At 50.1% G+C, this 10,285-nt stretch overlaps 1 protein-coding gene across 1 annotated transcript; it reads left to right on the top strand.

The window, feature by feature from the left end:
• Positions 1-9,019: 9,019 nt before the first annotated feature.
• On the top strand, positions 9,020-10,158 carry LOC141023111 (uncharacterized). The gene is made up of 3 exons (XM_073499435.1): positions 9,020-9,563; positions 9,635-9,711; positions 9,814-10,158. The coding sequence occupies exons 1-3, from the start codon at positions 9,020-9,022 to the stop codon at positions 10,156-10,158; spliced, it is 966 nt and encodes a 321-aa protein (XP_073355536.1).
• Positions 10,159-10,285: the final 127 nt, after the last annotated feature.

Genomic DNA, 10,285 nt, shown 5'->3' with positions numbered 1-10,285 from the left:
GTTTAATATTGATTTCCTGCGATGTAAAAAACAAGCAAAAAACATCAACTGGCACTGGGCACTGGGTCAATAGGTTAGTCCCAAAAAATGATATAAAGTTGCTATAAAATGATTGTAAAACACCCAAGAATGATAAAATAACAGCATGAATACTTCATAAATTATAGATACGTTGGAGACGTATCACGACGAAGCAGTCCAAGAAGGTGGCGGTGCGCATGGTCAGCGCTGAGGCGGTGTGGCTGGCTGAGCAATTGGGGGCTCCTGCGACCCCACGCCAGATGGTCATGGCCCTGGCGGCGCCCATCTTCGTCCCGCTCATGCAGGAGGCATCCAAGACGGCACCCATCCCGAAGGCCAAGTGCTCCAAGGCCGTGGCGGAGGCGTATGTGGCTCCGGTGCGGGTCAGCTCTTGCTCCAAGGGTGCCAAGGGGAATATGCCGTCGCTCCAGCACGCTCAACTCCTTCAAGCACAGAAGAACTTGGAAACCTCAGGTAATCCACCGCCTCGTTTTACGATTCTCGACTCCTTTTCGGACGACCACTTGAGCAAAGTGTTGGGGGAGAGCGGGGTGGAGACGTTAGGTGAGGGTGGGACTAGCGAGCTTATCTCGTTGATCCGTGCCAAGGAGGTGGCGCGGGCAGTGCTAGCAGCGGCGGCTGCGCAACACGCGGACCAGCTGACAGCTGAGGCAGGGGCCTCAGATGCGCTCGCGGTCCGGCCCGACGGAGACACAACAACAGGGGTTGTTTCTACCCCCTCACCACGCCGCGGCAAGGTGAGGCATGTGGCCAAGGCGATCACCTCTAGGGGTGTTCGTTTGCGAAATCGTGTTATTTAGATGTGTGGATTATTCTGGAATATTCGTGACTTTGGCCACGTGGGGTATCGCACCCAACTGAAAGAATACATTAGGAAAGAGGCTGTCGATATTGTAGGGCTCCAGGAAACGATCAAGGCCGATTTTCACCACCAGGATATTGTCTCCGTCGATCCCCTAGAACGATTTGCGTGGAACCATGGCCTGGCGACAGGCCACTCTGGTGGCATGCTGCTCGGCTTTTGCATTTCAACGTACGAGGTCTTGACCTGGGAGGTCGGTACCTTTTTCATCACGGCTAACATCCGAGTTCGTGCGTCGTTACGTGAGCTCATGGTCGTCCAAGTCTACGGACCTGCGGATCATTCCCGCTCGGCCGAGTTCTTGGGAGAACTCCAAGCCAAGGTGCTCGTGGTCTCCGCAGCCCAGATTCCCCTGATGGTAGGGGTGAATTTAATCTGATCCGCTCGGGAGCAGATAAGAACAACAACACCATCAACTGGCCAAGGGTGGCCATGTTTAACAACGCAATTGCTTCCATGGCACTTAGGGAAGTGACCAGGACTGGGGCTCGGTTTACTTGGACAAACAAGCAGCTCGCCCCGGTGCACTCCGTACTGGACCGCGTGTTCATGTCACCGGATTGGGAGGTGTTGTACCCACTATGCTCGCTCCTCGCGGAAACGCGTATTGGGTCTGACCATGTTCCCTTGATCCTGTCCTCAGGGGAGGACATGATTCGTCGCAACCCCCGTTTCTTTTTTGAAACGGCCTGGCTCGAGATACCAGGCTTCGATACCACTTTTAGGGAGAAATGGTTGAGTTGCGTGCAACTCATCGGCCCTCAGCGAGGTCCAATGGAGTTCTGGAATGCAGCAGGGGGCCGTCTCCGTGCGAGCCTCAAAGGGTGGGGTGTGAACCAAGGGTGTCGTGGTATTCTCACGGGGGGGGGGGGGGGGTGTGAGTCGACAGATGCCACAAGGGCTTTGTGTGAGGGTAAGACTGCTGCTGATAGGACCGGGAGCGGGTATGCGAGTAGCACGCGCTAGTTTACCCAGGTTCGGGGCTCTCCGGAGAGATAACACCCCTACTCCTGCATGTCTGTGCATATATATCTGGGGTGTACATCGGGCAGTACAAGGCGCTCCTAGAGCTGTATCTGGGGGCAGTGCCATGGGCATCTGCCTCCATGTATGTGTGCACAAGGCACGCTTTAGTGGCTGGCCATGAGCATGGCCGTATGTGTGCTTGGGCATGCTTGCCCGTGGGAATGGATGGATGGATGGCTAGCTAGCTCTCTTGCTAGCTAGCTTGCTTGTGTGTGTACGTGTGAGTCCATCCATGGATGGATGGATGTGTGTCTCCTTTTATAGGAGAGGGTAGCTTAGTATGTAAGCTAGCTAGTGGGCATGGGTAAGGCATGGTGCATGTCATGCTTGTCCCCTGGGTCACTTCATAAATAGTGCCAGGGGACAAGTGACACTATACATGATGGCGGGGATGACACGTGAATAGTGCTCGGGTACGACCGTCTCGTCGGTGTCTTGTCGATGCCGGGTCGGACTGCAGTCGGCAGCCGGCTAGTCGATGCAGTCGGTCAGCTGGCAGCCGGCCGGGTGGAGCAGTCGGACGGGGAGCCGGCAGGAGCGGCCGGGCAGTCGGACTGAGGGGCTTTGCTAGCCCCGATGTCTTGAAATATTGTCTCGTCGTCTTCGGGATACCCGTGTCCAATTACTCCGACAGTAGCCCCCAAGCCTCCGGGCAACTTGGCAAAGTCGGGCGGAGGTTTTTTTGCGAGTGTTCATGGAAATGATCATGCAAAAGAGAAAGTTAGTCCATGCAGATATGTCAAGTGATTGCTTTTTAGCACTGCAAGTTTTATGCGGAGGGTGCCGACTCGGTTTCGTCCGAGCCCCCTTTCATCTCTTTCATGTTCCCTCCGCTCTTTGGCTTGTGCTCTCGCTTGCCGGACAGCCGCTCTGCGGTCTGTGGCTGAGAGTGGGCCGCGGAGTGGAGTGTACAATACTCAGACTCTGGGAGCGAATTTAACCGAGTAGATACTCATAAAGAAAACGGTCGGGTCGCCCGAAGCGTTTTTCTTCCCGGACGTTTTTCGCGTGGGTGGCCTTCAGCTTTCACTCTTGCCAGTCGGACAGCCGCTCTGCGGTCTGTGACTAAGAGTGGGCTTTTCATACCGCGCACGCTACTAAGCCGTCTGCGGGAACTAACGTCTCAGGCCAAGCGGCCAGCCCCCGGGCCAACTCTGGCTGGCGCCGGGGCGAACAGTGATGCAACTGTAATGAAATGCGGAGATAGCCCCCGAGCATCGCTCGAGGTTATCCGTGCTCTCGCGGTGAAAAAATCTGCGGGTGAGGATCTCACATTGGTTTTCGTGTAGCCGAGGCGGAGTTTGCCGAAGAGAGCCGGCGCACCCGCTGGGGGTAGCCTTCGAGCCCCCGATCGCTCGAAGGAGGGTCCCGGCCGGTCAGGCTCGACCGGCCAGGCGGCGAGGCGTCTTGCAGCGCCCTTTTTCTTCTTCTGCCGGCTGCTGGCAGCCGGACGAAACTCTTCTCTTGTCTCCGTGGGGGCGCGCCAGCGCACCCACTGGGTGTAGCCCCCGAGATTCGGGCCGACTGCTGAGCAGTCGGGCCGGATCTTCCGGCAACGACTTTGTCTTCTTTCCTCGCGGGGGCGCGTCAGCGCACCCGCTGGGTGTAGCCCCCGAGATTCGGGCCGACTGCTGAGCAGTCGGGCCAGATCTCCCGGCGACTACTTTGTCTTCTCTCCTCGCGGGGGCGCGCCAGCGCACCCGCTGGGTGTAGCCCCCGAGATTCGGGCCGACTGCTGAGCAGTCGGGCCGGATCTCCCGGCGACTACTTTGTCTTCTCTCCTCGCGGGGGCGCGTCAGCGCACCCGCTGGGTGTAGCCCCCGAGATTCGGGCCGACTGCTGAGCAGTCGGGCCGGATCTCCCGGCGACTACTTTGTCTTCTCTCCTCGCGGGGGCGCGTCAGCGCACCCGCTGGGTGTAGCCCCCGAGATTCGGGCCGAGGTTCGACCAGCCAGGCGTCGAGGCGGACCGGCAGGCCAGGTCGCGTCCGGCCGTCCGAGTGACGAAGCAGGCGGACGGATAGACGGATTTTTTCCTTTTCTTTGTCCCAGCCGACCTCTTCTTTCCTTCTCTCTCTCTTTTTTGTTTTTTTGGGCAGTCGGCCCTTGACTTTTCTTCCCAGCCGGCTTCTACTCCTTTCTTCTTTTAGCGGCTGTCTCCAGCACGCAGCAGAATGAGCGGGCGCAGGGGCCGGCCTGGAGCAGCGGCCACCAGGAGGCGGAGGCGCCACGGCCGGGCACGGGGCGGCCACCCGGAGCCGGCCGGACGGGGGCGGCTCGTCGGAGCGGAGCCGGCGAGCGGGTGCCTCAGGGAGCGGAGCCGGCCGGGCGCAGCGGAGGTGACTGACGGGCGCGGTGAGGAGGTGGGGATGAGCCGGCGCGGGGCGAGCGGGAGTCGGCCCTACCAAAGATGGCAATACCTAGATCTATCCATGCTATTATGCCTAGCTAGGGGCGTTAAACGATAGCGCTTGTTGGGAGGCAACCCAATTTTTTTTAGTTTTTTGCTTTTTGCTTCTGTTTAGGAATAAATCTTTGTTCTAGCCTCTGGTTAGATGTGTTTTTATGTTTTAATTAGTGTTTGTGCCAAGTTAAACCTATAGGATCTTCTTGGATGATAGTTATTTGATCTTGCAGAAATTTCCAGAAACTTTCTGTTCACAAAAATAATTGTTAAAAATCACCAAAACGTGATAAAATATTGATTCCAATTGCTGCTGATCAATAAAAAAATTGTCTAGGTCGTCTGGCTGAATTTTTGGAGTTCCAGAAGTTTGCGTTAGTTACAGATTACTACAGACTGTTCTGTTTTTGACAGATTCTGTTTTTCGTGTGTTGTTTGCTTATTTTGATGAATCTATGGCTAGTAAAAGAGTTTATAAACCATAGAGAAGTTGGAATACAGTAGGTTTAACACCAATATAAATAAAGAATGAGTTCATTACAGTACCTTGAAGTGGTCTTTTGTTTTCTTTCGCTAACGGAGCTCACGAGATTTTCTGTTAAGTTTTGTGTTGTGAAGTTTTCAAGTTTTGGGTAAAAGATTTGATGGATTATGGAACAAGGAGTGGCAAGAGCCTAAGCTTGGGGATGCCCATGGCACCCCCAATATAATCTAAGGACACCAAAAAGCTAAAGCTTGGGGATGCCCCGGAAGGCATCCCCTCTTTCGTCTACTTCCATCGATAACTTTACTTGGAGCTATATTTTTATTTGCCACATGATATGTGTTTTGCTTGGAGCGTCTTGTATGATTTGAGTCTTTGTTGTTTTTAGTTACCACAATCATCCTTGCTGTACACACCTTTTGAGAGAGACACACATGATACGGAAATTATTAGAATACTCTATGTGCTTCACTTATATCTTTTGAGTTATATAGGTTTTGCTCTAGTACTTCACTTATATCTTTTTAGAGCACGGTGGTGGATTTGTTTTATAGAAACTATTGATCTCTCATGCTTCACTTAGATTATTTTGAGAGTCTTAAATAGCATGGTAATTTGATTAAATAATCCTAAGATGCTAGGTATTCAAGATTAGTAACAACTTTCTTATGAGTGTGTTGAATACTAAGAGAAGTTTGATGCTTGATGATTGTTTTGAGACATGGAGGTAGTGATATCAAAGTTGTGCTAGTTGAGTAGTTGTGAATTTGAGAAATACTTGTGTTGAAGTTTACAAGTCCCGTAGCATGCACGTATGGTAAACGTTATGTAACAAATTTGAAACATGAGGTGTTCTTTGATTGTCCTCATGAGTGGCGGTCGGGGACGAGCGATGGTATTTTCCTACCAATCTATCCCCCTAGGAGCATGCGCATAGTGCTTGGTTTTTGATGACTTGTAGATTTTTGCAATAAGTATGTGAGTTCTTTATGACTAATGTTGAGTCCATGGATTATACGTACTCTCACCTTTCCATCATTGCTAGCCTCTTCGGTACCGTGCGTTGCCCTTTCTCACATTGAGAGTTGGTGCAAACTTCGCCGGTGCATCCAAACCCCGTGATATGATACGCTCTTTCACACATAAACCTCCTTATATCTTCCTCAAAACAGCCACCATACCTACCTATTATGGCATTTCCATAGCCATTCCGAGATATATTGCCATGCAACTTTCCACCGTTCCATTTATCATGACACGTTCATCATTGTCATATTGCTTTGCATGATCATGTAGTTGACATAGTATTTGTGGCAAAACCACCGTTCATAATTCTTTCATACATGTCACTCTTGGTTTATTGCATATCCCGGTACACCGCCGGAGGCATTCATATAGAGTCATACTTTGTTCTAGTATCGACTTGTAATCATTGAGTTGTAAATAAATACAAGTGTGATGATCATCATTTTCTAGAGCATTGTCCCAAGTGAGGAATAAAAAAAAGAGAAAGGCCAATGTTACTATCCTTTTTACCACACTTGTGCTTCAAAGTAGCACCATAATCTTCATGATAGAGAGTCTCTTGTTTTGTCACTTTCATATACTAGTGGGAATTTTTCATTATAGAAATTGGCTTGTATATTCCAACGATGGGCCTCCTCAAGTGCCCTAGGTCTTCGCGAGCAAGCAAGTTGGATGCACACCCACTTAGTTTCTTTTGTTGAGCTTTCATATATTTATAACTCTAGTGCATCCGTTGCATGGCAATCCCTACTCCTTGCATTGACATCAATCGATGGGCATCTCCATAGCTCATTGATTAGCCTCGTTGATGTGAGACTTTCTTCTTTATTGTCTTCTCCACATAACCCACATGATTATATTCTATTCCACCCATAGTGCTATATCCATGGCTCACGCTCATGTATTGCGTGAAGGTTGAAAAAGTTTGAGATTACTAAAGTATGAAACAATTGATTGGCTTGTCATCGGGGTTGTGCATGATGAGATCATTCTTGTGTGACGAAAATGGAGCATGACTAAACTATATGATTTTGTAGGGATGAACTTTCTTTGGCCATGTTATTTTGAGGGGACATAATTGCTTAGTTAGTATGCTTGAAGTATATTACTTTTATGTCAATATTGAACTTTTATCTTGAATCTTTCGGATCTGCATATTCATACCACTATTAAGAAGAATTACATTGAAATTATGCCAAGTAGCATTCCACATCAAAAATTCTGTTTTTATCATCTACCTACTCGAGGACGAGCAGGAATTAAGCTTGGGGATGCTTGATACGTCTCCAACGTATCTATAATTTTTTATTGTTCCATGCTATATTATATTCTCTTTTGGACATTATTGGGCTTTATTATACACTTTTATATTATTTTTGGGACTAACCTATTAACCGGAGGCCCAGCCCAAAATTGATGTTTTTTGCCTATTTCAGAGTTTCGCAGAAAAAGAATATCAAACGGAGTCCAAACGGAATGAAACCTTCGGGAACATGATTTTCGGAACGAACGTGATCCAGAGGACTTGGACCCTACGTCAAGACATCAAACAGGAGGCCACGAGGTAGGGGCGCGCCTACCCCCCCCCCCCCAGGCGCGCCCTCCACCGTCGTGGGCCCCTGTTACTCCACTGACGTACTTCTTCCTCCTATATATACCTACGTTTCCCCAAACTACCAGATACGGAGCCAAAAACCTAATTCCACCGCCGCAACCTTCTGTACCCGTGAGATCCCATCTTGGGGCCTGTTGCGGAGCTCCGCCAGAAGGGGCATCGATCACGGAGGGCTTCTACATCAACACCATAGCCTCTCCGATGAAGTGTGAGTAGTTTACCTCAGACCATCGGGTCCATAGTTATTAGCTAGATGGATTCTTCTCTCATTTTGGATCTCAATACAATGTTCTCCCCCTCTCTCGTGGAGATCTATTCGATGTAATCTTCTTTTGCGGTGTGTTTGTTGAGACCGATGAATTGTGGGTTTATGATCAAGTTTATCTATGAACAATATTTGAATCTTCTCTGAATTCTTTTATGTATGATTGGTTATCTTTGAAAGTCTCTTCAAATTATCAGTTTGGTTTGGCCTACTTGATTGATCTTTCTTGCAATGGGAGAAGTGCTTAGCTTTGGGTTCAATCTTGCGGTGTCCTTTCCCAGTGACAGTAGGGGCAGCAAGGCACGTATTGTATTGTTGTCATCGAGGATAACAAGATGGGGTTTATATCATATTGCATGAGTTTATCCCTCTACATCATGTCATCTTGCTTAAAGCGTTACTCTGTTCTTATGAACTTAATACTCTAGATGCATGCTGGATAGCGGTCGATGTGTGGAGTAATAGTAGTAGATGCAGGCAGGAGTCGGTCTACTTGTCTCGGACGTGATGCATATATACATGATCATACCTAGATATTCTCATAACTATGCTCAATTATGTCAATTTCTCAACAGTAATTTGTTCACCCACCGTAAATACTTATGCTCTTGAGAGAAGCCACTAGTGAAACCTATGGCCCCCGGGTCTATTTAGCATCATATTAATCTCCCGACAACAAGCTATTTCTGGCGCCGTTTTTATTTTGTTTACTTTTACTTTGCATCTTTATCATAAAAATACCAAAAATATTATCCTATCAGATCTCACTCTCGTAAGTGACCGTGAAGGGATTGACAACCCCTTATCGCGTTGGTTGCGAGGATTTATTTGTTTGTGTAGGTGCAAGGGACTCGTGCGTGGCCTCCTACTGGATTGATACCTTGGTTCTCAAAAACTGAAGGAAATACTTACGCTACTTTGCTGCATCACCCTTTCCTCTTCAAGGGAAAACCAACGCAGTGCTCAAGAGGTAGCACCGGGGCGTACAACAATCGTCAGTACAGACCCATTGCGCTAATCAACGTTCCCTTCAAGATCTGTGTTAAAGCTTGTACCACACGCCTTGTCCGGATCGCTCATCGTACCATCAGCCAATCGCAATCGGCCTTCATTCGCGAATGCCACATACTGGAGAGCCCGCTGGCCCTGCAAGAAACCCTACACGAACTCAAACGCACGAACAAACCGGCCATCCTTCTCAAACTAGATTTCGAAAAAGCGTATGACCACAACTAGGATTTTTTGCGCCAAGTTCTCGCCAGCCGAGGTTTCTCGCCTGTTTGGGTTCATCGAGTAATGCAGCTGGTCTCGGGGGGCCAAACTGCGATATCGGTTGACGGAGAAGTAGGGCACTTCTTCCGGAACAAGCGTGGACTACGTCAGGGTGACCCCATGTCACCGATCTTGTTTAATTTCGTTGTCGATGCGTTGGCTGCAATGCTGCGGAGAGCCACCGAAGCTGGTCACATCAAAGGTGTAATGGGACACCTCATCCCAGGGGGGATATCCCACCTGCAGTACGCGGATGACACGCTATTGCTGTTCCAGCCGGATCTCCACACCGTGGCCACGGTCAAAGCCCTTCTTCTTAGCTTTGAGATCATGTCAGGGCTAAACATTAACTTTCACAAATGTGAAGTTCTGCCCATGGGCTTGGAAGCGGAAGAAGGCAGGCGCATTGCAGACTTGCTCAACTGTAAAGTTGGCAAGCTTCAATTTACATACCTTGGTTTGCCATTAGACGCCAAACGCATCACGATTGATGGCTGGGCACCGCTTTGGACCAAGGTGGGGGACGGGTCTGTCCGTGGAGGGGCAAGTTCCTCTCCTCCGCAGCCAGGTTGGTACTCACGAACTCGAGTCTCTCCTCCCTGCCCCAGTTTGTGATGGGCCTCTTCCTACTGGCTGAAGGTGTTCACGCCAAAATGGACACGCCCCGCTCGCGTTTCTTCTGGGAAGGTTCGGGGCCGAAGCGCAAATACCACATGGTAAAATGGGCCGCGGTTTGCCGCCCCAAAGACTTGGGGGGCCTCGGGATCAGAAACACTAGAATCCTCAACATTGCACTTATGTGAAAATGGATTTGGAAGATATCCCAAGGGGCGACCGGCTTGTGGATCGACCTGCTGCGGGCCAAGTACTTCCCGAACGGGAACTTCTTCGAAGGTGCAGCTAGGGGATCACCTTTCTGGAACGACCTCCAAGCCATCCGTCCGGCCTTTGCCATGGGGGCTAAGTTCAACATCGGAGACGGTAGATCGGCCGGGTTCTGGCTCGATTTTTGGGTCCGCTCCCAACCTCTCTGGTTGGGATTCCAGGACTTATACGCTCTGGCCGTCAACCCGGACCAGTCCGTGGCCTCGGCCCTTGCCTCGTCCCCCCCCCGGCGATCTACTTCCGTCGGGAGCTCAACGGTCATGAACAAGCGAACTTAGCGACACTGCTTGCGCTAATCAGCCCGGTTGTGCTGTCCACAACTGCGGACTCGGTGACTTGGGCTCTCACCGCGTCCGGCAAGTTCTCGGTTAAATCCCTATACCGTAAACTTTGCCAAGGACCGAC

This window comes from Aegilops tauschii, chromosome 5, assembly GCF_002575655.3.
Source record: "Aegilops tauschii subsp. strangulata cultivar AL8/78 chromosome 5, Aet v6.0, whole genome shotgun sequence".
In the NCBI taxonomy this organism is placed as follows: Eukaryota; Viridiplantae; Streptophyta; class Magnoliopsida; order Poales; family Poaceae; genus Aegilops; species Aegilops tauschii.
This window is presented reverse-complemented; position numbering and strand designations above follow the sequence as displayed.